This window comes from Myxine glutinosa, chromosome 1 (assembly GCF_964187855.1).
Source record: "Myxine glutinosa chromosome 1, kmMyxGlut1.1, whole genome shotgun sequence".
Classification (NCBI taxonomy): Eukaryota; Metazoa; Chordata; class Myxini; order Myxiniformes; family Myxinidae; genus Myxine; species Myxine glutinosa.
The window spans coordinates 3,246,071-3,272,863 of NC_136261.1; the positions used below are offsets into that span (position 1 = coordinate 3,246,071).

General features: G+C 46.9%; 1 protein-coding gene across 1 annotated transcript in view; it reads left to right on the forward strand.

Annotated features, from left to right (window-relative positions):
• The window catches only part of RTTN (rotatin), a 362,213-nt gene that overhangs the window by 79,621 nt on the left and 255,799 nt on the right, over positions 1 to 26,793 (forward strand). The window contains exons 11-12 of the mRNA XM_078776353.1: positions 18,094 to 18,209; positions 18,428 to 18,592. Coding sequence (XP_078632479.1) covers positions 18,094 to 18,209; positions 18,428 to 18,592 — 281 coding nt within the window. The remainder of the gene's footprint in view (positions 1 to 18,093; positions 18,210 to 18,427; positions 18,593 to 26,793) is intronic.

The window sequence follows — 26,793 nt, forward strand, 5'->3', positions numbered from 1 at the left end:
AGGCTCAGTTTGCAAGCCACCGTCTACAATTCCAATGTCAGAGGCATAATTACTCTTCTTTTGGGGCTTTTGTGTCCTCTGGGTCATTTGGGTTTTTGGGTTCTTGGGGTCTTTTGGGTTCTTGGGGTCTTTTGGGTCTTCAGTGTCTTCTGTATCTTTTGGGTCTTCTGGTTCATCGGTGTCTTTTGAGTCATTTGAGTCGATTGAGTCATTCGAGTATTTTGGGTCCTCAATATGGATCTTTGGGGTATTTCAGGGTATTTTGTGTCTTAGGGGTAATTTGGGGGTCCTCAGGGTCTTTAAGGGGCTCTGGGGTGTTTTGGGTCTTTTGGATTGTTTGGGGTCTTTTTGGTCTTCTGGGTCTTTTTGATCCTTTCAGTAATGGGGATCTTTTGGGTCTTCGGGCTCTTTTCGGTCTTTAAGGTTCGTTGGGGTCTTCAGGGTCTTTTGGGTTTTTGTGTTTTTTTGGATCTTTATGGGTCTTCGTGTCTTTTTTTTTTTTTTTTTTTTTTTTTTTGTATACAAGGTCGAGGCTCGTGAAAGAGCGAACATTAATCACACAGAAAGACAAACCGACACAAAAAACATATAACATAGGGAGCGGTAGACAAGATGGGGAGAGAGGGGGAAGGACACAAACACAACATTTGAGAGCAGGGACCGAGAGACATGGAGACATCGAGAGATCTGAGAGAGGGCGTGGGCTTTGGGGGGGGGGGGGGCGTGGGAAGGGGGGCGGTGGGAGAGGTATAAAACATATGGACACTGCCAGGACTTCCAGGAAAGAAGTTGGAATTTCAAACAAGGTGGATCTGGGGTGAATTAGCGGGGGTAGAAAAGATCAAGGTTTTGGATGGGGGAAGATAAGAGATGGTGGTGAACAGCTGTTTTAAAGACCTGGAGGGAGGAGTGGGATTGAAGGGAGTGAGGGAGTTTGTTCCAGAGGCGGGAGAAAAGAGGAATGAAAGAGTGAAGGTGAGCAGAGAGCCGAGATTTCGGCAGTTTAACCATCAGAGGGTTGCTGGCAGATCTTGTGCGACCTGTAGGAATATTTGGGGGACAGAGCACAGAGAGAGCTGGGGGTGCAAGGCCGGAGAGGAGTCGGTAGAAGACAGAAAGACCACCTACCTGCCTGCGGTGAGTGAGTGAAAGGCCCTCAGAGATAGCTTCATCGCGGGAGATTACAATAATTCTGAAAGCTTTGGTTTCAACAGCGTGAAGCCGAGCTAGGTGTGAGGCAGGAGCACCGGCCCATAGGGGAGAACAGTATTCCATTGAGCTGCGGATGAAAGCCTTGTATGTGGTGAGGAGCTCAGGTGTGCCGAGGAAGGACTTCGCACGACGGAGGATGCCCAGTCGGCGACTGGCTTTGGAGGCCAGCTTGGAAATGTGGTTTTCCCAAGAAAGATCATGGCAGATAGTGAGACCCAAAATCTTGAGCGACAGAACTTCTTGGAGAGGATTGTTGAGAAAGTAGATGGGAGGGTTGTCCAGTCGATCTTTTCGGAGAGACATAGTAAGAGTGTGAGATTTGTCAGGATTGAAAGACATGTTCCACTTGTTTGACCAGTCTGTGATTTTGTCCAGGTCTTCAGAGAGTGAGGAGGCAGCAGACTGCCGATCTGAGGGAAGAGAAATGGAGCGGCAGAGAGTGGAGTCATCAGCAAAGAGATAGAGAGGATTTTCGAGAGAGTCAGAGAGATCATTGATGAAGACCAGAAAAAGCACGGGGCCCAGAACACTGCCTTGGGGAACTCCAGCCTGAACAGGAAGAGGAGATGAGAGAAACCCATTCAGGGCCACACGTTGACGACGACTAGAGAGGAAGTCCGCCAGCCATGCGTGGAGATTTCCATGGATACCAAAGGAGGAGAGTTTGGTGAGCAGAGCGGGGTGCCAGACCGTGTCGAAGGCACGTGATATGTCGAGGGAGACAGCTCTAATTTCCTGTTTGGCATTGAGGACCTCCATCCATTGTTGAGACAGCAGAAGCAGCATGTCCAGAGTAGAGTGACCTGGTCTGAAACCAAATTGATGATCAGAGATCAAGCCATTGGAGAAGAGGAAAGATTTCATATCCGAAGCAATGATGGATTCCATGACTTTGCTGATAATTGGGAGAAGGCTGATTGGTCTGTAGTTGCTAGGATCTGTTTTTGCACCTTTTTTGTGCAAAGCGGTGATGTTGGCTGATTTCCAAGCAGATGGCAGTTGACCTTGAGCAAAAGAGAGGGTGAAGAGAACAGAGAGAGGGTGAGATAGAGCAGCAGAGCAGGATTTTAGGACCCGTGGGCTGATGCCGTCGGGTCCAGTTGCAGAATCAGAGTCGAGGGTTGACAGAAACTTTTCCACCTTGTCAGGAGGAAAGGACACGGAGTCCAGGAGCAGCAGGGTACGACTGGGTATGGTGGGTACAGAGAGGGATGGGTTTGGGACACAAGATTTAGAGGCAAACACAGAGTTGAGGCATTCAGCTTTTTCACGTGCGGAGTCAGCTGTGTAGCCGTTTGAGGTAAGGGAGGGGATGGAGGGGGAACAAACACCAGAAACGGATTTGACCAGACGCCACCAGGATTTGGAAGAGGGAGACAGATAAGAGAGTTCGGTCTTGAGAACGGAGAGATATTGTTTCCTGGCTCTCCTGAGGGTGGACACACACTTGTTTCGGGCTTTGTGAAAGGAAATGAGATTTCCTTCCGTTGGATTTGCTTTCCAGGAGACGAAGGCAAGTTGTTTCTGGGCAACAGCCTCACCACAAGCTTCCGTGTACCATGGACGGGAGGAAGGGTATGACAACTGAAGACGAGATGGGATAAATCTGTGCATGAGAGAGAGCAATTTACTTTGGAAGAATTCCCAGGATGAGTTGATGTCAGAGGTGGTAGAGATGGGAGACCAGTCCAGATGATTGATGGCTGCTTGAAGACCGTGCCAGTTGGCCTGAGTGAAATGCCAGACTCGTCGACGCTGAGCAGGCTCCCTGAGGATGGTCAGAGAGATGTCCACTTTAACAAGGACATGATCAGATGATCCGATCGGAGCAGAAGAAGAGCAGCAGACATTTTCAGGGAAGTTAGTCATAACCAAGTCCAGAAGAGAAGATGTTCCGTTGACTGAGATCCGGGTCGGGAAATTGACAGATTGTGTCAGTCCCAGTGAGTCGCAGAAGTCCTTTGCTGAGGAGCCATGGCTGGTGAGAGAGGTACCCACACCCAGCCAACTGGCATGATGACAGTTGAAATCACCACATATGAGGAAGAGAGAGTTGGGATGAGTAGATAGAAGTTGGTCCATATCATCAGACAGCGAGATGTAGATGGAGTCATCACTGTTTGGTGGACGGAACAACACACATATGAACAAGAGGTGGGAGGGAAGGGGAAGCCGTAGCCAGAGGTATTCCTGGGGGTGAGGTGGAGAGAGTGCAGTGCAGGGCGAGTGAGGAAGAGAGTTTTTGATAAAGATAGCAACCCCGCCTCCAGGACGAGGCTCAGGTCTATCATACCGGAGGAGGGAGTAGCCCGGGAGAGATACTATGGAATCAGAGACATCATAAAGGAGGAAAGTTTCTGTTAAGCAGATCACGTCTGGTTTGACAGAAGCAACCTGTATGGAGAGATCAGTTAAGTTTGAACGAAGGCCCCGGATGTTTGAGGTCCATACCGTTAATGAAGAGGAAGGGGGAGCATCAGATACAGAACAGGGGGGAGGAGGGGTAGGGTAAGATGTGGAAGAGGTGGAAGAGGTAGGGAGAGCTGTTGAAGGTGTGTCAGAGATTTCAGAATAGCTCGGAGAAAGGGAAGGATGGGGCGGACAAAAGGTTTGATGGTGATTGGGTGAGCCACAATGAGGTGTTATTTGAGGAGGGGGAAGAGCGAGGCAGAAGGTTGGGGGAGATGGAGGTGAGAGTTTGAAGGGGGAAGAAGCGGGGAGGACGCTTTGAGGAGGGGGAGTGAGAGGGGGGGAATTGAGAAGCAATGAGGGTGGGGAGATTTGAAGGGGAGGGGTGAGGGGGAAGTTTGGGAGGGAAGGGGCAAGGGGAGGGATTTGAAAGGGATGGGATATGGGGGAGATTTGGAGGGGAGGGGTGAGGCAGGAGTCTAGGAGGGGAGGGGCGAGGGGGCGTCTTGGCGGGGAGGGGTGAGGGGGTCGTTTAGGAGGGAGGGGGCAAGGGGGGAGATTTGAAAGGGATGGGTGATGGGGAAGATTTGGAGGGGAGGGGTGATGGGGAAGATTTGGAGGGGAGGGGTTATGGGGAAGATTTGGAGGGGAGTGTGTTGTGTCTTTGGGGTCTTTGGGGTATTTTGGGTTTTCAGGGACATGTCGGTCTTTTAAGTCCTCTGGGTTATTTGGGTCCTTGGAGCTTTCAGGGTATTTAAGAGTCTTTGGGGGTATTTTGAGTCTTTGGGGGTATTTTGAGTCTTTGGGGGTATTTTGAGTCTTTGGGGGTATTTTGAGTCTTTGGGGGTATTTTGAGTCTTTGGGGGTATTTTGAGTCTTTGGGGGTATTTTGAGTCTTTGGGGGTATTTTGAGTCTTTGGGGGTATTTTGGGTCTTTTGGGGTATTTTGGGTCTTTTGGGGTATTTTGAGTCTTTGGGGTATTTTGGGTCTTTGGGGTATTTTTGGTCTTTGGGGTATTTTGCGTATTTTGGGTCTTTGGGGTATTTTGGGTATTTGGGGTATTTTGGGTCTTTGGGGTATTTTGGGTCTTTGGGGTATTTTGGGTCTTTGGGGTATTTTGTGTCTTTGGGGTATTTTGGGTCTTTGGGGTATTTTGGGTCTTTGGGGTATTTTGGGTCTTTGGGGTATTTAGGGTCTTCGGGGTCTTTTGGGTGTTTCACAGTCTTCAGGGTCTTTTTGGGTCTTCGGGGTATTTAAGGTTATTTGGGGGTATTTTGGGCCTTCGGGGTGTTTATGGGTTTTCGGGATCTTTAAGGGTATTCGGCGTCTTTAGAGTCGTTATGGTATTTTGGGTCTTTAAGGATCTTGGGGTTTTTGAGTCTTTGGAGTATTTTGGGTCTTTTGAGTATTTTGGGTCTTTAACAGTCTTCAACAGTCTTCAGGGTATTTGGGGGTGTTGGGTGCCCATTGGGTCTTCAGGGTCTTTCGTGTCTTTGGGGTATTTTGGGTCTTCTGGGTCTTTGGGGTATTTTGGGTCTGAGGCATTGTTTGGGTCTTTTGGATCCTCGGGGTCTTTTGGGTCTTCAGGGTGTTTTGGGTCTTCCGGGTGTTTTGGGGTCCATTGGGTCTTCAGCGTCTTTTGGGTCTTTGGGATATTTTGGGTCTTTGGGGTTCTTTGGGTGTTCAGGGTCTTTTCAGTCTTTTGGGTCTTTGGGGTCCTCAGGGTATTTTGGGTCTTCATGGTCTTTAACCATCTTCATGGTGTTTTGGGTTTTCGGGGTATTTTTGTGTTTTTGGGGGGGTCCATTGGGTCTTCAGGTTGTTTTTTTTCCCGTTTTTTGGGGTCTTCGGGATACTTTGGATCTTCAGAGTCCTGGCGGGGGGGGGGGGGGGGGGGGTCTTTTGAGTGCTTGGGGTATTTTGGGTCTTCTGTCATTTGGGTCCTTGGGGATGTTTGGGTCTTTTGGATCTTCAGGGTCTTTTGGATCTTCGGGGTATTTTGGGTCTTTGGGGTATTTTGGATCTTTGGGGTATTTTGGGTTATTTGGGGCCTTCGGGGTATTTTGGGTCTTTGGGGTATTTGGGGTATTTGGGGTATTTTGGGTCTTTGGGGCCTTTGGGGTATTTGGGGTATTTGGGGCCTTTGGGGTATTTTGGGTCTTTGGGGTATTTTGGGTCTTTGGGGTATTTGGGGTCTTCGGGGTATTTTGGGTCTTCGGGGTATTTTGGGTCTTCGGTGTATTTTGGGTCTTCGGGGTATTTTGGGCCTTCGGGGTATTTTGGGTCTTCGGGGTATTTTGGGTTTTCGGGGTATTTTGGGTCTTCGGGGTATTTTGGGTCTTCGGTGTATTTTGGGTCTTCGGTGTATTTTGGGTCTTCAGGGTATTTTGGGTCTTCGGGGTATTTTGGGTCTTCGGGGTATTTTGGGTCTTTGGGGTATTTTGGGTCTTTGGGGTATTTTGGGTCTTCGGGGTATTTGTGTCTTCGGGGTATTTTGGGTCTTTGGGGTATTTTGGGTCTTCAGGGTCCTTGGGGTCTTCTGGGTTCTTGGGGTCTTCTGGGTCCTTGGGGTCTTCTGGGTCCTTGGGGTCCTTGGGGTATTTTGGGTCCTGAACGTCTTTTAACTAGTTGACACACAGTCGTGTTCAAGGATTGCCCCCTAAAACGCCACCTCTCAAATCCCACCGAAAGCACAACCCAAAGCCTTTAAAACCTTGCCAAATGAACGGCGACACACACACACACACACACACACACACACACACACACACACACACACACACACACACACACACACACACACACCACACAACACACAACACACAACACACAACACACAACACACAACACACAACACACTTAGTTTTATATGGTAGATATGGAGAAGGCAAATTAATAATTTGGTCAAAAGGTCAAGGTCAGCGTCACAAAATGGGCACATTTCACCCGATTAACTTGAAATTTAAAGAATTTGCATATTGGGTCACTCAATTGGTTCACCAATCAAAAGCTACAACCCAATTGTTTTTTAGATCAAAAGGTCAAAAAAAATCAAGGTTGTGTAAAATCATCAATTTTCGCCTGATTGATCTGAAATTTGAAGAACTAGGGCATGCCCGTACAAAATCTATATCTAAAATTATATCCCCCCCCTCTATTTACATGAAATGGTTTGGTCCAAAGCGAACGGCTTGCGAGTACGGTGACAATCCCCCCCCCTCTATTTACATGAAATGGTTTGGTCCATTCGCAAAGCCAAAGCGAACGGCAGTTACGAATCGCAGTTACGATGAATCGCAAAGTAGTTTTAATTAGTTTTAAAACATAGTTTAACGCCAACATAGTTTGCCAACGTGAAATAAATGAATACGCTCTCAAATGTGCCGTCCGAGGCAGAGTGTGTTAGCCACGTTCGGCACACGCGATAGCTCGCTGCTCTCTGATTGGTTGAATCGTTTTTTGGACATAGCTCGGTAAGTAATTGTCCGATTAATATGAAACCTTGAAAAGGCACATCCTCGGGTCCCCAGCAATATACCTGGCAAGTTTAAAGTATATCGGACCGGTAGTTGTCGAGAAACAGCGGTCGCATACACACACACAGAGATTACTGGAATTATAGATAGATTTACAAATCGGGTGACTGTCTTGGTTCACTAATCAAAAGGTAGAAGGTTTTTTTTTTTTTTTTAGATCAAAAGCTCAAAGGTCAAGGCTGCATAAAACATCAATTTACATTTTGTATTTTTTTTTTTGACTGTTTTTGTTATTCTGTGCATATAGAAGAAGAAGAAGAAGAAGAAGAAGAAGAAGAAGAAGACGTCTGAATACAAACCGACACTGACAGGCTATGCATTTTTTGGTTCACGAGTTATCAAACAGAGTGACCACGATATTCGTCATGGGTGTCTGTCTGTCAGCAGCATAACTACCCGATGATATTATCCGATCTTGATGAAACTTGGGTGGGAGGTTGATATCATGATTTAGTTGTCCTGCCTAGAGTGGGCGTATTGTGGGCAGAGTGACGCCCGAAAAAGATGTCTTTTTAGGGGGTAATCGAGTTCAAGCTACATCTTCTCCGAGGGAGTTGGTGGAATCTGACAGGGGTTTCGGTATTTGGTTAGGCCAATGTCATGTCTAGCCCCATGGAGCTCGATTTTTCATTTTCACCCCAAGGTCAAGGTCACAAAGTCACGAAATTTAGAAAAGTCGATTTTTGATGGTTTTATTACATTGTTCGCTTCCTGATAGGGTGAAATATCGTACATGATCTTATATTATCACATACATCATGAAATACAAGTTTTCCAACAAATTTCAGAATCTTCGACGTTTGACCTTTGAAGGTCACAAAGGTCAAATTTTCAAAGATGTCGGAATCGAACCGAATTTTCGGTATTCTGTAGCTAACTAACCTCATAACTGATTATACATTATTTTCTATCATTTCAAGGTCAGTAACCTTCGTTTTGACATTTCAAGGTCACAAAGGTCAAATTTTCAATGTTGGCGGAATCTAACCGAATTTTCGGTATTGTGTAGCTAACTGGTCTCATAACAGATAATACATTCCTATAACTGGTCTCATTCCTATATATTTTCAATTTCGGTTTTGACTTTTAAAGGTCACAAAGGACGGCCATTTCAAAGTCGTCCGTCCTTTGTCGTTGAATACCGCTCCCTCATGAACCATCGTCGTCTCCTGACTTGTCAGATGCTTTCTGGTTATGAGATTTTATTAGATTTGAACCAAGTTCGAGGCACAATCTTTTGCTCCAAAGTTGAATTGTTGTTGTAAAATGATGGTCCACCTTGCGGTGTGGTTTTCTTCCTTAAAGAGTGTGCACTCATTTTGAATAGGGGTTGTGTTCCACAATGACGTTGTTGTTGTTGTTGTTGTTGTTGTTGTTGTTGTTGTTGTTGTTGTTGTGGCATTTGTTCATTTTGAGTGAAAATTATAATAGCACGACCTGTGCCGAACCATAACTTTGCTGTTGATTTTGTGAAAAGACAGCATGTTGTACTTCACAAACATATTGCATGTATATTGGATAACCTGAATCTCAATGAGGATGTAAAATGAAGTGAAACACGAAAAAAGGATATTGTATTCATGTAGTTGTTCTTGTTACTGTTATTGTGCCCATAGCTGTGGTTGTTGTGTGTGCTCCTTCCATGTACCACTATTTATTATTTGATTGCTTCAAGAAGTATTACGAAATGTGATTTTGTTGCTGTCCTGGAATAACAAAATGTCACTGTCAGAACCGCGACATCAAAGTTCCAGGTCCTGTGTCTACTTCTTCCAACCTGGAAAGACGGGCTTTTAAAACTGGCATCTTCATGACAAAGCGGGTCCATCTTAGTCGATTCCGACTAAGAGGGTTGGTGTCAGGAAGGGCATCCGGCCATAAAAACATCGCCTCAAAAAGAGAACCATGACAATTACAACTACATATGGGCAGGGTACAGCCCGAAGTGGAGATCGGTTTCTGAGGTTTGGGACATGGAATGTTGGGACAATGACAGGGAGATCAGGTGAAGTGGTGGAAGTATTGGTCAGAAGAAGAGTGGACATATGTTGTGTGCAAGAGACGAGATGGAAGGAAAGTGGTGTGAGAATGGTGAAGGGTAGGCAGGGACAGAAATACAAGTTTGTGTGGCAAGGGTGCCTGGAGGGCGTGAATGGTGTTGGTGTCCTGTTTTCTGAGGAGTTTGTAGACAGTGTGGTGAGTGTGACTAGAGTGAGTGATCGGTTGATGATGGTGAAAATGATGATTGGAAAGCTCTTGGTGAACGTGATCTCGGGATATGCTCCGCAGGTTGGTCGGAGCGATGAAGAGAAGGACAAGTTCTGGTGTGCGATAGAGAAGCTGATGGAAAACGTGAAAGATGAGGAAGTTGTTGTGGTAGGAGGAGACCTAAATGGACATGTGGGAAGGAGTATGGACGGTTTTGAAGGAGTTCATGGGGGTTACGGATATGGTGTGAGAAATGGAGAAGGTGAAAGGATTTTGGAGTTTGCTGATGGAGCTGATTTGTTGATTTGTAATACTCAGTTCCAGAAAGAGGATAATAAGCTTGTTACATACACGTCAGGTGGGTCGACGACAACCGTTGACTACCTGATGGTGCGTAGGCGAGATAGGGGGCACCTCCGGGACACAAAGGTGATCCTGGCGGAGGAGGCTGTTTCACAGCACCACTTGGTTGTCTGCGACATAAGGGTGAAAGGTGCGAGGAGAGCTCGGCGGGTGAAGTACCAACCGAGAATGAAGGTGTGGAGGTTGAAAGACGTGACAGTAAGGGAGGCACTAAAAGAGAGGCTGAGTAGGGTAGAGGATGATGTGGTTGAGCTTGAAAGTGGTTGGATGTCAATGAAAGCTAGTCTGTTGGGAGCCGTTGGTGAGGTATGTGGATGGACAAAAGGACCACCGAGGCACTCGGAAACATGGTGGTGGGATGATGAAGTTGGAAAGAGGATTGACGATAAGAGGAAGAAGTTCAAGGAGTGGCAGAAGGCGAAGGGTACAGGAGCAGTAACAGCAGAGCATGAAAGTTATAAGGCAGCCGAGAAGGCTGCAAAGAAAGAGGTAGCAGAGGCGCAGGAGGCATGTCGGAAAATGTTCGGAGAACGCTTGGATTCGGAAGAGGGTCAGAGAGCAGTATTCAGGATTGCAAAGCAGATAGCGAAAGAGAGGTGTGATGTGATGGGGGTGAGTTGCTTGAAGGATGAAGTGGGACAAATCGTTGTGGACCCAGATGGAATTAAAGGAAGATGGAAAAGATATATGGAAATGCTGTTGAATACAGAGAATGAATGGGATGGCAACATAGAGAGTAACCCAGTTTTAGGACCGGCAGAGAAGATAACTGAGAAGGAAATTGAGGAAGCGATAAAAGCAATAAAAAAAATAAAAAAACCACCTTTAGAGGCCATTTTCCCCCGCAAAGCGGGGGTTGGCCTTTTTCGGGGACCGTGGTTGTTGTTGTTTTTTGGTCCCCTTTTTGAGTGATACAAGCAATAAAAACCACCGTTTAGAGGCCATTTTTCCCCGCAAAGCGGGGGTTGGCCTTTTCGGGGACCGTGGTTGTTGTTTTTTGGTCCCCTTTTTGAAGCAATGTTTTACGGCCGGATGCCCTTCCTGCCGCCAACCCTGTTTGTCGCCTTTTTACGATAAACAGGGAATTACCAGTGTACTGGTACTCAATTAGCCGACCTCGAAAGGATGACAGGCTGAGTCAACCCCCCTGGCGTTAATTCAGCGATCGACCGGGATTCGAACCCAGGATCCTTGGATCCTAGGCTGGCACCCTAGCCGCTAGCCCAACACCAGAACGATAAAAGCAATGAAGAGTAGAAAAGCGGGAGGGCCGACTGGAGTTGTGGGAGATATGTTGAAGGCAGCAGGAAGTTGGGGTGTGAAGAGAATGACAGAGATCTCCAATCTGGTGGTGAAAGAAGGCCGCATTCTAGTGGATTGGGAACTGAGTACCCTCGTCCCTCTATACCAGGGGAAAGGTTTCACTCTGGAGTGTGGCTTGTACCAAGCGATAAAGTTATTGGAGCATGGAATGAAGGTATTGGAAAGGGTGTTGGAGAGGAGGATAAGGAAGAAAGTGAAGATCGACGAAATGCAGTTTGGATTTATGCCAGGAAGAGGAATGACAGACGCGCTTTTTTATTGTTAGGCAGTTGCAGGAGAAGTACATGGAGAAGAGGAAGAAGTTGTTTCTTGGGTTTGTTGATCTGGAGAAAGCATTCGATCGGGTTCCACGCAAAGTATTGACATGGGCATTGAGGAAGTTAGGAGTGGAGGAATGGTTCATCCAGAGTAGTGATGGCAATGTACAAAAGAGCGCGCACAGCTGTAAGGACGAAGGACGGGAACAGTGGTGAGTTTGAGGTGAAGGAGGGAGTGCATCAGGGGTCGGTACTAAGTCCATGACGATTTGTAGCTGTGATGGAGGTGCTGGCTCAGAACGTAAAGGAGGGTTTACCGTGGGAGTTGTTGTATGCAGATGATCTGGTGTTGATTGCGGAAAGTATGGATGGACTGAAGGAAAAGATGAACAAGTGGAAGGAATGTATGGAGACAAAAGGTCTGAAGGTGAATATCGGAAAGACGAAGGTGATGGCAGGTGGTAAAGCATGTGGTGAGGTGGAAAGAACTGGGAAGTGGCCCTGTGCTGTGTGCAGGAAGGGTGTCGGAGTGAACTCCATTCAATGTACAATGTGCACTGAGTGGGTTCATCAAAAATGTCGTGGTCTGAAAAACCTTTAGAGGCCATTTTTCCCCGCAAGCGGGGGTTGGCCTTTTTCGGGAACTGTGGTTGTTGTTGTTTTTCGGTCCCCTTTTTGAAGCAATGTTTTACGGCCGGATGCCCTTCCTGACGCCAACCCTTTTTGCCGCCTTTAACGACAAACAGGGAATTACCAGTGAACTGGTACTCAATTAGCCGACCTCGGAAGGATGACAGGCTGAGTCAACCCCCTTGGCGTTAATTCAGCGATTGACCGGGATTCGAACCCAGGATCCTAGGATCCTAAGCCGGCACCCTTAATTAATTAGTTAATTCAGGTCTGAGAGGGTCATTAACCAGTGTGGCAGCTACATTCAAATGTAAGGTGTGCACAGAGGGAGCTGCAGATGGAGGAAATGTTGAGTTGGATCTTGGAGACGGCGTGAAGCTGGAAGGTGTGAAAATATTTTGCTACCTCGGAGACATGCTGAATGGAGAAGGTGGATCAGACTCGGCAACGTTTGCTGGAGTGAGATGTGCATGGAAGAAGTTTCGGGAACTGAGTGGCGTGCTGATGAGGAGGGGAGTGTCGTTGAAGCTGAAGGGAAAGGTGCATGCTGCATGTGTGAGAAGTGTTGTGATTTATGGGAGCGAGACATGGGTAATGAACGTAGAGCAGCAACGAAGGTTGGAAAGGGTGGAAATGCGAATGGTTCGACGGATGTGCGGAGTATCGTTGAGAGAGAGGAAGACAAATGATGAATTGCGAAAGATGATGGGAATAGAGCCTGTGATTGATGCTGTGAAGAGGAACAGGTTGAGATGGTTTGGTCATGTGTTGAGGAAGGATGAAAGTGACTGGTTGAGAAGAGTGATGGAAATGAATGTGGAAGGAAGTAGAGGACGGGGAAGACCGAGAAAGACTTGGCAAAAGATGGTGGAAGAAGAAATGCGGGCAAGGGGGTTAACAAGGAGAAAACCACCTGTAGAGGCCATTTTCCCCCGCAAAGCGGGGGTTGGCCTTTTTCGGGGACTGTGGTTGTTGTTGTTTTTTTGTTCCCTTTTTGAAGCAATGTTTTACGGCCGGATGCCCTTCCTGTCGCCAACCCTTTTTGTCGCCTTTTTACGACAAGCAGGGAATTACTAGTGAACTGGTACTCAATTAGCCGACCTCGGAAGGATGACAGGCTGAGTCAACCCCCCTGGCGTTAATTCAGCGATCGACCGGGATTCGAACCCAGGATCCTTGGATCCTAAGCTGGCACCCTAGCCGCTAGCCCAACACCAGGTTAACAAGGAGAGATGCAGAAAATAGGGCAAGATGGAGAAGATTGTCATGGGGACCGCAAGGCTATCCCCCGCTCTAGCAGGGAAAATGGCCTTAAAATGCATGTTGTTATTGTTGTTGTTGTTGTTGTTGTATTGAGTGTAGATTGATGAGGGAAAAAATTAATTTAAACGATTTCAGCATAAGGCTGCAACATAACAAAATGTGAAAAAAGTGGTGGGGTCTGAATACTTTCTGAATGCACTGTACACGGTGATAAAATGCATGCAATTGTACAAGATCAACCACCAATAAAATGCATGCAATTATACAAGATCAACCACCAATCATCAAACTGATAGAGAAAGCAATAGAGCTTTGGAATACCACATTGATATTACAACACTCGGAAGGAAAGATCGAAATACTGCGGGTGAAGATGTGTCGTGGGATGTTCCAGGGAGACAGCCTTTCACCCTTCCTATTTTGCCTGGCCCTGGACCCATAAAGTGACCTCATTGAGGAGCAAGGACATGGAGACACCCTGACATCAAATAAGAGAATGTCCAAAGAGACAAAAATGTGACCTTTTTACTGCACTTGGATGATTTAGAATTATTTTTACCAAATGACTAAAAATTGGTAGAACAACTGAAATTAGTGAAACTGACGACATTCAAATGGAAATTGGCCTCGATAAGTGTGCCAAGTGCACATTCATACAAACTAGAATAACAAAAATGGACAACATAAAAATCGATCCAAATCAAATACAACAATACAGGAGCTAGACAACGAAGCATCATACCTTGGAGTAGAAGAGGGTCATCAAATATGTCACGATCGAATGCGTCCTCACCATGCACAAAATGTTTGTTTTTTTTAAACAAGAAAACTCCTAACCATCCACAAAATGTTTTCCAAAAACAAGTGCATCCCGAGAATGTACCTGCCGAGACGAGAAGGAGGCACCAGCCTAATGGAACTCAGTGGAGTGTACAGCGTGACCACAGTTTGATTGGTTGAGTTCGTGAAAAGTGCCACAGACTACCGAATCCAATTTCAAGCAAACACGAAGACAGCAAGCCAGAGAGAGAAGTTATCCCAAACCCACCCAGCAAAAAAATGTCACGTATGACACCAAAACAGCAATTAACACACAACACAGCCACAATGATTGTAAAAAAAAGAAAAAAAAATCGAATGAAATATCAACCGTTATACAGTCACGTGAAAAAGTAAGTACACCCCATGTAAAGTTTTGACTTTTTCAACATATTTCAACATACAGCTATTTGATCTTCATTTCAACAATATTGATAGATAAAGGTGATATAATATAACAAATATCATGAAACATTTACATTTTGTAGTCCATTGTATATTTTAAATAAACATAAATGCAAATTTCGCATGTGGAAAAAGTAAGTACACCCCAACATTTATCACTACTTCAAATACCTAAAATTAGAATCAGGTGCACCAGCTCAGGTGCAAATGATTAGAACATCGTTGGAGAGGATCTTGGAGGAACCTGTCTTATTTAAACCTCAGACATTTAGTTTTGTTTGCTCTTTGTTGTTGAAGTGTGCAGCGTCACCATGCTTAGATCAAAAGAGCTCTCTGAGGCCTTCAGAAAGAAGGTTGTAGATGCCGACGAGTCTGGGAAGGGATTTAAAAAGATTTCCAACCAATTTGAAATCAATCATTCGACTGTCCGGAAGATCATCTACAAGTGGAGAAGATTCCAAACACTGCCAACTTGTTCAGGCCAGGTCGCCCCAGCAAGTTCAGCCCGAGAGCAGACCGCAAGATGCTGAAAGAAGTCTCTAAGAACCCCAGAATGTCATCACGGGACCTCCAGGTAGCTCTTGCCACTGTTGTCAAAGTGCACGAGTCTACCATTAGAAAGAGGCTGCACAAATTTGATCTACATGGGAGGTGTGCCAGGAGGAAACCTTTGCTGTCCAGAAAGAACATCAGGGCAACACTAAAGTTTGCCAATGAACACCGAGGCAAAGACCAGCACTTCTGGAACAATGTGCTCTGGACAGATGAGTCAAAGGTAGAGCTATTTGGCCACAGTACCAGAAGACATGTTTTGCGAAAACCAAAGACAGCCTTTGACCACAAGAACCTGATACCAACTGTAAAGCATGGTGGTGGAAATATTATGGTTTGGGGCAGCTTTGCTGCATCAGGGCCTGGGCAGCTCACCATCATGGAATCCACTATGAATTCTTCATTGTACCAGAGGGTGCTTGAGGATAATGTGAGGCCATCTGTCAGAAAGTTGAAGCTCAACCAAAGGTGGACCTTGCAACATGACAATGACCCTAAACATACTAGTAAATCCACCAAGGAATGGCTGAAAAGAAAGAAATGGAGGGTTCTGGAATGGCCAAGTCAAAGCCCGGATCTAAATCCCATCGAGATGTTGTGGGGGGATTTGAAACGAGCTGTGCATGCAAGAAACCCCTCAAACATCGCACAGCTGAAAGAATTCTGCATGGAGGAGTGGGCAAAAATTTCTCCCAGTCGATGTCAGAGACTGGTACACAGTTATGAGAAACACCTACTTGAGGTTGTTTCTGCTAAAGGGGGCAATGCCACCTATTAGATCCAAGGGTGCTTACTTTTTCCACATGCAAAATTTGCATTTATGTTTATTTAAATTATACAATGGACTACAAAATGTAAATGTTTCATGATATTTGTTATATTATATGTCCTTTATCTATCAATATTGTTGAAATGAAGATCAAATAGCTTTATGTTGAAATATGTTGAAAAAGTCAAAACTTTACATGGGGTGTACTTACTTTTCACGTGACTGTTTACTGCCAACTACATATATACCGCCAAAACCAGGAAAATGATAAAAGAGCAGGAGGATAAAAAAAAGAAAAAAAGAGTTGGATAGATTGGAAGTAGACAAAGAAGGCTCATTGGAATGCCGAACAAGAAGTAAGCTCATCTGGGATGGAGAACGAATCATAATAAATGGCCAAGAGCAGGGACACGACACGAATGGTTTTAAGAAAATGGCAGGACTGAGCCAATCAGACAGGTGTAAATTTTTGCAAGGTAGAAACAGAAAGCATGAACCACCTCCTATCGCGATGCAAAAAAAAAACTCATGTCAGAGCAGCTGTACACCCAAAGGCACAACGATGTATATGGAGTAATCCACCGCCACATTTGCAAAAGTCTCAGTTATTCCAGTTCCAGAAAACTCATTGAAACATGAACCAAAAGCGATAATTGAAAACAAGGACGTAACACTCACATACGACCAAATGATCCCATCGTGCATGAACAAAGAAAACAAAGCATTGCGACTGGATATAGTACTGAGGTTCAACAAAAAGAAGGCAGTGCCAATGGAAGTGTCAGTACCTTGTGATTTTGGCCTAAACAACACATAAATCAATAAGATGACCAAATACCAAAACCTCAAAAATGAAGTGAAAATATCCTGGAAGCTGAAGAACGTTTAAATTGTACCTGTGATTATTTGAGCAATGGGAATGACAAAAAAGAACTTCAGAGTTCTGAAAAAACATCTCTGGGAATATTAATACTGTTAGGTTTATGGGGGAGGATTGAGATTACCTTCGAAGAGATAGAACTGTGTAGGACTAGCATGGACCGCGTGTGAGTATGGAGACAATCTCGATGTAAGGAAGTAGGATTTGTTCACTTAAGGTTGTGTTTAAATGTGCACGATACGAGGGTCGTGTTTGTGATAAGATAGAGAGGGATTAAAATTAAGGAAATGTGTGTTAAACCTCATGTAAACTTCCACATCCAGACATCTTGGTGTGCTGGGTGACATCTCTGTTGAACAATGTTCACAAAAGCCCAGAAAATCGAGGCAGAAAGCCATGACATTGTGAGAGGCAAAGACAGAGGGGGTGGAGCTATAATCGTCCCCTGGACGGGGGTAGAGCCCAAGCATTGTCAAGTGAGACAAGGGAGGAGCAAGGGGCTGGGAGTTCTGTGAAGAGAATTGTGTGGGAACAGAAGACGGGAGCTCTCAAGAGAGTGAGGAGAATCAACAAGAGAGTGAGGGGAATTGAGAGGTGGAGAGCTTGAAGGAGGCAATCCTGCTCGTCTGCCTTGGTCCTTGAGCCTTCTTCGTCCTCCCCCATTGTCTGTGGATCATCCTGTTTGTCTCTTCATCACCTTGCCCCTTGTCTTGCGCATCTCCTCAAAACCAGCTCGTGTCCATCTTCCCGCTCCTCCGCTGCCACATCAGAGATAAGTCGCCCAGTTTTGTCCCTCTTCCCTGTATGTGATTGTGACTGGAGAGGCGCCTTCGATTTTATCGGATTTATTTTACCTCCAAGTTTACCACATTTTTTATCGTGATTATTGATTCTATTTTCCCTGCTTTTTGTTTGTTTGGGAATAAACCCGTTTGGTTTATTAAAAGTTTTAAGCTCCGCGTGTTTCTTCTCAGCCGTGCGCGTGACCTTATATCTCCATAATTCCGAAAGCCTCAGAGATAAAGCCTGTTTCGACCCATCCGTTCACAGGTCCGTGTTGACCGGCTGTAAACACGACAATACTAACGAACTGCAGTTGGAAGCTGTCCGCGGCTTGGTGTCGATCCTCGAAAGAGCCCTTGGAACAAAACTTTGAGGAAAAGAAAACTTGATCCATGAATCATGATGATCCCTTACCGAAACGGAAGTGGATACTTCAAGACCTGAGAGGACTCCGTTTCACCTTCTGAAACTCACATATGGAGATAACAACCAACAAGACATGCTTCTCCGTTTAGTAATAGTTGTGATCATAAGGCTCTATTCTCATGTTATGATGTTAGTTGTGTCACACACTGTTACTCCTCCATGTACCAAGTCATGCATGATGTGCAAGATGATGTTGAAGGTTGCTCACTTATTGATCTTTCTCTTTTGTCCTCTTCTCCAACTCCCCCTACCCACAGGCTTCACGAAAGACTTCTTTACTGTGCTGGAGGTGATGCAAGTGGCATCGGCTCTGTTGATCGAGTCCCTTCGACCGACCGTATGGCAGGATGACACAATGACGGGCCGCGGCCTGGTGAGGTTTGGAGGGTCATGCTGCCTCGCTATTATTGTCACCATTTCTGAATGTTAACTTTTATTTTACCAAAGATCTGAATGCTTTATGAAAGATCATTTTTGTTGATTATTTAAGGGCAGACAAACGTTGTGGGTAAAACTGTTTATTGTCCCTGATCGTCACTCCCGAGCTGTCACATATCGTCGTTGACGTTACGTGGTTCTCGTGTGTTCCAGGCAAGCCATTTGGGGTCCAGCTTGGCCGTGCTGGCGGATCTATTAATTCACCACTATGATGCTGCTGCAGGAAGGGAGGCAAGGGGTGACCACCATTACCTGGCCTTTGTGGTCCTTAGTTTGAGCCTGTTGCACCTGCTGCAGGCCCTTGTTCCTCTTGATGAGGTACAGACGGGGAGGGAGGGGGGAAGTGGGAGAGGGGAGGTTATTTGCCATTTGTTTGTGTGCTGCAGTGTAGAGGGTGATGATAATGCTGTGATGGCCACTTTGTAAATGACACATTGTTTCTGTTGAGGCCTTGGCCGGGAAGAGATTGGAAGGAGGGTGTTGGGCGACGCGATATCTTGCGTTTTTCACCGTTTTCTCCAATTTTATTATCAAAAAACAAAGAAACGAACTTATGAGCACATTTTATCCACGTAGAAGGTGAGCAGCCTGAGGCCAAAATCGATGCGTTTAAACAATGTTGTTTTGTCACAAACAGGTAGAACAGCTACTTATTGAATGTCTGCATTTCATTTTCATTGTCAATGAAGACAATGCTGGCAAAAGGGAAGAAGGCAAAACATCACCTACTCTTCTCGCACGCAATACCTGTAGCGTTTTGCCTAAATATCACTTCCCAAGAGCCAGAGTAAACACTGATTTAACACTATCGACACTGAATCGTCAAGTCTTCATCAGGTCAATCGACCGCACGTGTGAGTCAAATTCCTCATCGATATCATTAATTTTTTAATATGACTCGATTTACACCATGTGCAAGTTGAATGGAGGAACTTCGTTAATTAAGTTTAACGACAAAGTATCTGACCTTCCACATGGGTAATTCACCCCCTTTTTAAAATTTTCTTTTTTGTATACAAGATCGAGGCTCGTGAAAGGGCTAACATGAATCACAAAAACAAAAAACGGACACACAAAACATTCAATAAAAGGAGCGGGAGACGAGATGAGGGAGAGAGAAGGAAGCATGCAAGTACGACAGCAGAGAACAGGGACATCGGGAGATCTGTGAGAGGGAGAGGGTTTGGGGGGAGGATGCATGGGAAGGGGGGCAGAGGTATAAAACACATGGACACTGCTAGAACTTCCAGGAAAGAAAGAAGTCGGTGTTTCAAAAAAGTGGATCTGGGGTGAATTAACGGGGGTCGAAGAGATTGAACAGAGATGTTGATGCTTGTATGATGTATATGTTTTTCATTTTGAGAATTGGGGTATTTTATCACCTCTGCCGTAGGTGGACGGAGCCTATGTTTCACCCTTGTCTGTTTGTTGCTTCGCCGATCGTTGTGAAACTTACTTACGTCACGTCACGTTATGACATGACGTTGCAAAAACATAAAACACTTTTTGTGCTGTAACTCTGGAACCGGAAGGTGTATCGACTTGCGGTTTATACCAAAAAGTTCTCCGTTCAATTTCCAACATCTTTCTAGTTTGAACTTATGACGTAAAACAAACAGATTTCCTTGGCACATGATCTTTAATGTTTGCCTGCAAACGTCACAATGTTTAAAACACATTTTGGTCGATATCTCAGAAACTAAGGATGTTGGAGCAAGAATAACGATACGTTCGACCCCTGGGGTTAGTTTTGTACACATCAGACAAACATACATTAGACACGGTTGTGAAGGCTTTATTCATTATTTTTTTTACCGCAGCCTGGGGAATGCAGACCCATTTTTCATCTGATTTTGTTCAACATGCAATCCACAGATGATCCGAGTCCTTCTTTGCCTCTTGGTTCCCACTTCCCAGGCCTGATGGTGGAGGATTAGTCACAGCAGTGTTTGATTAGGTCTGTTTTGTCAAGTGTCACTGAATGATTTAAAGTCTGTCTGTCTGTCTGTCTGTCTTTTCTGTGAGCAGGTTATCTCAAAAAGATTTTGACAGATTCGGCCGAAATTTTGTGGACAGATTGGGTGTGTGACAAGAATGAGTTGATTCGATTTTGGTGAAGATCTGGATGTGGATCTGATAATGTTTTGTGATTCTCCACCATTGAGTAATCAGGCTAAAAATGATATACAACACAATATCTCAAAAAGTTGCAGACAGATTCAGGCCAAACTTGGTGGATGAGTTGGGTCGGTGGCAAGAACAAGCCGATTTGATTTTGAAGTTCCGGATCCTGATCACCACACAACGATCAAAAAACACAACGCAAACTGTTCAGCCTGGCAGAGGTATGCGCTCTTCCAAGTGCCGTTCTCGTTATGATTGTCGTACCTCCTCAAACCAGGAGCGGCACTGTGTGATACATGTTGCCAGAGAGAGAATTTGAGGCCCCCCTCTTGACAGGGTCCCAGCCAAGAAAAACAAACATTTTTTCCTGCCAGGTTTTCTCAGTAGTTCCATCATCCTTGGCCTATGCCCTATCAATTTAGCTGTTGGGCCACCCTCTGAGTAATTTAGCTGTTGGGCCACCCTCTGAGTAATTTAGCTGTTGGGCCACCCTCTGAGTAATTTAGCTGTTGGGCCACCCTCTGAGTAATTTAGCTGTTGGGCCACCCTATGAGCAATTTAGCTGTTGGGCCACCCTCAGCAATTTAGCTGTCGGGCCACCCTCAGCAATTTAGCTGTCGGGCCACCCTCAGCAATTTAGCTGTCGGGCCACCCTCAGCAATTTAGCTGTCGGGCCACCCTCAGCAATTTAGCTGTTGGGCCACCCTCAGCAATTTAGCTGTTGGGCCACCCTCTGAGTAATTTACCTGTTGTGCCACCCTCTGACCAATTTAGCTGTTGGGCCACCCTCTGAGTGATTTAGCTGTTGTCCACCCTTTGAGTAATTTAGCTGTTGTCCATCCTCTGAGTAATTTAGCTGTTGGGCCATCCTCTGAGCAATTTAGCTGTTGTCCACACTCTGAGCAATTTAGCTGTTGGGCCACCCTCTGAGCAATTTAGCTGTTGGGCCACCCTCTGAGCAATTTAGCTGTTGGGCCACCCTCTGAGCAATTTAGCTGTTGGGCCATCCTCTGAGCAATTTAGCTGTTGTCCACACTCTGAGCAATTTAGCTGTTGGGCCACCCTCTGAGCAATTTAGCTGTTGGGCCACCCTCTGAGCAATTTAGCTGTTGGGCCACCCTCTGAGCAATTTAGCTGCTGGGCCACTCTCTGAGCAATTTAGCTGTTGGGCCACTCTCTGAGCAATTTAGCTGTTGGGCCACCCTCTGAGCAATTTAGCTGTTGGGCCACTCTCTGAGCAATTTAGCTGTTGGGCCACCCTCAGCAATTTAGCTGTTGGGCCACCCTCAGCAATTTAGCTGTTGGGCCACTCTCTGAGCAATTTAGCTGTTGGGCCACCCTCAGCAATTTAGCTGTTGGGCCACTCTCTGAGCAATTTAGCTGTTGGGCCACCCTCTGAGCAATTTAGCTGTTGGGCCACTCTCTGAGCAATTTAGCTGTTGGGCCATCCTCTGAGCAATTTAGCTGTTGGGCCACTCTCTGAGCAATTTAGCTGTTGGGCCACTCTCTGAGCAATTTAGCTGTTGGGCCACTCTCTGAGCAATTTAGCTGTTGGGCCACTCTCTGAGCAATTTAGCTGTTGGGCCACTCTCTGAGCAATTTAGCTGTTGGGCCATCCTCTGAGCAATTTAGCTGTTGGGCCACTCTCTGAGCAATTTAGCTGTTGGGCCACTCTCTGAGCAATTTAGCTGTTGGGCCATCCTCTGAGCAATTTAGCTGTTGGGCCACCCTCTGAGCAATTTAGCTGTTGGGCCACTCTCTGAGCAATTTAGCTGTTGGGCCATCCTCTGAGCAATTTAGCTGTTGGGCCACCCTCTGAGCAATTTAGCTGTTGGGCCACCCTCTGAGCAATTTAGCTGTTGGGCCACCCTCTGAGTAATTTAGCTGTTGGGCCACCCTCTGAGTAATTTAGCTGTTGGGCCACCCTCTGAGCAATTTAGCTGTTGGGCCACCCTCTGAGTAATTTATCTGTTGGGCCACCCTCAGCAATTTAGCTGTTGGGCCACCATCTGACCAATTTAGCTGTTGGGCCACCCTCTGAGGAATTTAGCTGTTGTCCAACCTTTGAGTAATTTAGCTGTTGTCCACACTCTGAATAATTTAGCTGGCCATCCTCTGAGCAATTTAGCTGTTGGGCCACCCTCAGCAATTTAGCTGTTGGGCCACTCTCTGAGCAATTTAGCTGTTGGGCCACCCTCTGAGCAATTTAGCTGTTGGGCCACTCTCTGAGCAATTTAGCTGTTGGGCCATCCTCTGAGCAATTTAGCTGTTGGGCCACTCTCTGAGCAATTTAGCTGTTGGGCCATCCTCTGAGCAATTTAGCTGTTGGGCCACCCTCTGAGCAATTTAGCTGTTGGGCCACCCTCTGAGCAATTTAGCTGTTGGGCCACCCTCTGAGTAATTTAGCTGTTGGGCCACCCTCTGAGTAATTTAGCTGTTGGGCCACCCTCAGCAATTTAGCTGTTGGGCCACCCTCAGCAATTTAGCTGTTGGGCCACCCTCTGACCAATTTAGCTGTTGGGCCACCCTCAGCAATTTAGCTGTTGGGCCACCCTCTGACCAATTTAGCTGTTGGGCCACCCTCTGAGTAATTTAGCTGTTGGCCAACCTTTGAGTAATTTAGCTGTTGTCCACACTCTGAATAATTTAGCTGGCCATCCTCTGAGTAATTTAGCTGTTGGGCCACCCTCTGAGTAATTTAGCTGTTGTCCACCCTCTTGAGTAATTTAGCTGTTGTCCATCCTCTGAGTAATTTAGCTGTTGGGCCACCCTCTGATTAATTTAGCTGTTGTCCACCCTCTGAGTAATTTAGCTGTTGGGCCACCCTCTGAGTAATTTAGCTTTTGGGCCACCCTCAGCAATTTAGCTGTTGGGCCACCCTCAGCAATTTAGCTGTTGGGCCACCCTCAGCAATTTAGCTGTTGGGCCACCCTCAGCAATTTAGCTGTTGGGCCACCCTCAGCAATTTAGCTGTTGGGCCACCCTCAGCAATTTAGCTGTTGGGCCACCCTCAGCAATTTAGCTGTTGGGCCACCCTCAGCAATTTAGCTGTTGGGCCACCCTCAGCAATTTAGCTGTTGGGCCACCCTCAGCAATTTAGCTGTTGGGCCACCCTCTGAGTAATTTAGCTGTTGGGCCACCCTCTGAGCAATTTAGCTGTTGGGCCACCCTCTGTGTAATTTCGCTGTTGTCCATCCTCTGAGTAATTTAGCTGTTGGGCCACCCTCAGCAATTTAGCTGTTGGGCCACCCTCTGAGTAATTTAGCTGTTGGGCCACCCTCTGAGTAGTTTAGCTGTTGTCCACCCTCTGAGCAATTTAGCTGTTGGGCCACCCTCTGAGCAATTTAGCTGTTGGGCCACTCTTTGAGCAATTTAGCTGTTGGGCCACTCTCTGAGCAATTTAGCTGTTGGGCCACCCTCTGAGCAATTTAGCTGTTGGGCCACCCTCTGAGTAATTTAGCTGTTGGGCCGTCCTCTGAGTAATTTAGCTGTTGTCCACCCTCTGAGCAATTTAGCTGTTGAGCCACTCTTTGAGCAATTTAGCTGTTGGGCCACCCTCTGAGCAATTTAGCTGTTGGGCCATCCTCTGAGCAATTTAGCTGTTGTCCACCCTCTGAGCAATTTAGCTGTTGGGCCACTCTCTGAGCAATTTAGCTGTTGGGCCATCCTCTGAGCAATTTAGCTGTTGGGCCATCCTCTGAGCAATTTAGCTGTTGGGCCACCCTCTGAGCAATTTAGCTGTTGGGCCACCCTCTGAGCAATTTAGCTGTTGGGCCATCCTCTGAGCAATTTAGCTGTTGGGCCATCCTCTGAGCAATTTAGCTGTTGTCCACACTCTGAGCAATTTAGCTGTTGTCCACACTCTGAGCAATTGAGCTGTTGTCCACACTCTGAGCAATTTAGCTGTTGGGCCACCCTCTGAGCAATTTAGCTGTTGGGCCACCCTCTGAGCAATTTAGCTGTTGGGCCATCCTCTGAGCAATTTAGCTGTTGGGCCACCCTCTGAGCAATTTAGCTGTTGGGCCACCCTCTGAGCAATTTAGCTGTTGGGCCACCCTCTGAGCAATTTAGCTGTTGGGCCACCCTCTGAGCAATTTAGCTGTTGGGCCACCCTCTGAGCAATTTAGCTGTTGGGCCACCCTCTGAGCAATTTAGCTGTTGGGCCACCCTCTGAGCAATTTAGCTGTTGGGCCATGCTCTGAGCAATTTAGCTGTTGGGCCACTCTCTGAGCAATTTAGCTGTTGGGCCACTCTCTGAGCAATTTAGCTGTTGGGCCACTCTCTGAGCAATTTAGCTGTTGGGCCACTCTCTGAGCAATTTAGCTGTTGGGCCACCCTCTGAGCAATTTAGCTGTTGGGCCACTCTCTGAGCAATTTAGCTGTTGGGCCACCCTCCGAGCAATTTAGCTTTTGGGCCACCCTCAGCAATTTAGCTGTTGGGCCACCCTCTGAGTAATTTAGCTGTTGGGCCACCCTCTGAGTAATTTAGCTGTTGGGCCACCCTCAGCGCAATTTAGCTGTTGGGCCACCCTCTGAGCAATTTAGCTGTTGGGCCACCCTCTGAGCAATTTAGCTGTTGGGCCACCCTCTGAGCAATTTAGTTTAAGTGGTGCCCGGAACATGTTACACTCTCCGTGTCAGGATTGCTGGTCTTGCTTTCTGTCTCACTCAAACTACAGCAAACGGACTCGCTTTAATCTCTTCCTCGCAAACAAACACTGTACACTTTTCATCATACGCTTTTCTTCATCTGCTTTTCTTCTTCATTTTCACCCCACACCTTTACATTCTCTCTCTCTGTTATTTCTCTTTCTGCAGCTTTTTTATTTAAGGCCAGGCCTCGATGAGGACTATATAGTCCATGACTGGAGCCTTCAACATAAAATAGATTGGGAAATGTAGATTGACCACGAGCAGTATTAGTCAGGTTCACTCTGTCAATAAATTATATTTCGTTCAAAATCATGGTAGATTAGCAAACCTATACATTTTTGGAAAGGTTATAGCATAAGGAAACTAAAAATCAATGTTTACATTTGGAGAGATACCTGTATGGCGGCCATTTTGGATTTTCAAAATGGCCACTGTAAAATACATATTTTGTTCTATTTCTGCCTCTAATTACCCTAAAAACTTTTTAAAATATACTAAACCTATATTTTCAGGGACAAGGAATCCAATGAAAGTATCAAATTAGTGCTATGGGGAATGGTAAGACACGAATCAAAGGTTTTGAATTGCAAAATACTGTTGTAGCGGTTACCGCTGGGTGCACACAATCGCCTTGCACCTACCAAGGACGCGGCCAGGGAGCAATCACCATGCCGGGCTCGTCCAGGCCGCCCGGACAGGCCCAGACGCGCCTCTCCCGGGCATGCCCTGACTCGCTGTTCCCGGGCTCGCCCGAGCCTCCCGGGCACGCCCGGTCTCGTCTTTCCCGGGCATGCCCAGACTCGTCTTTCCAGGGCTCGCCCAGGACACCCGGGCATGCCCGCTCTCGCCTTTCCAGGGCTCGCCCAGGACGCCCGGGCATGCCCGCTCTCGCCTTTCCAGGGCTCGCCCAGGACGCCCGGGCATGCCCGCCCTCGCCTTTCCAGGGCTCGCCCAGGATGCCCGGGCAGGTCCAGACTCGCCTTTCCAGGACTCGCCCTTGATGCCCGGGCATGCCCGGTCTCGCTTTTCCCGGGCAAACGCTACGGCATAATGTGTATATATATTGCTGCCCGATAAACGGGCTTGCCAGAGTACCCGAGTTTGATACGTGCAATAAAGCAACTCGGACGAATTTCCGTCTTTGGTCGCGTCAATCCTTCCGACACGCGTTGGAGCATAGCTCCTTCATTGGTGACCCCGAACATGGACACGGCAGTTGCCCTTAAACTGCCTACCTTCTGGGAGGCTCACGCAGCTGTTTGGTTCGCCCAGGCGGACTCCCTGTTCGCCCTGCGAGGCATCACCGCCGACGACACCCGCTCCCACCATGTGGTAGCAGCGCTCGGCTCCGCCACTGCGGCCCGCGCCCTGAGCCTCCTCGAGCGCCCGCCAGCCGCTGACAAGGATGGCGCGATCAAGACGCTCCTCCTCGACGCTTTCGCCCTCTCACCAGCGGAACGCGCACGACGCCTGCTCGACCTGCCCGAGCTCGGCGACACTCGCCCGTCCGAGCGAATGGACTACATGCTCTCGTTGCTCGGCGAGCACTCTCCGGATTTTCTGTTCCGAGAGCTATTCCTCCGCCAGCTGCCTAACCAGGTACGCCTCGCCCTGGCAGGCACGTCGATCACAGATCCCCGCGCCCTCGCCAGGGAAGCCGACAAGATCTCCTCGGCAGGCCAGCACATCGGAGCGGCTACCTGGAGCCTGCCGCCGTCAGAGGCGACGCCCATGACGCCCGA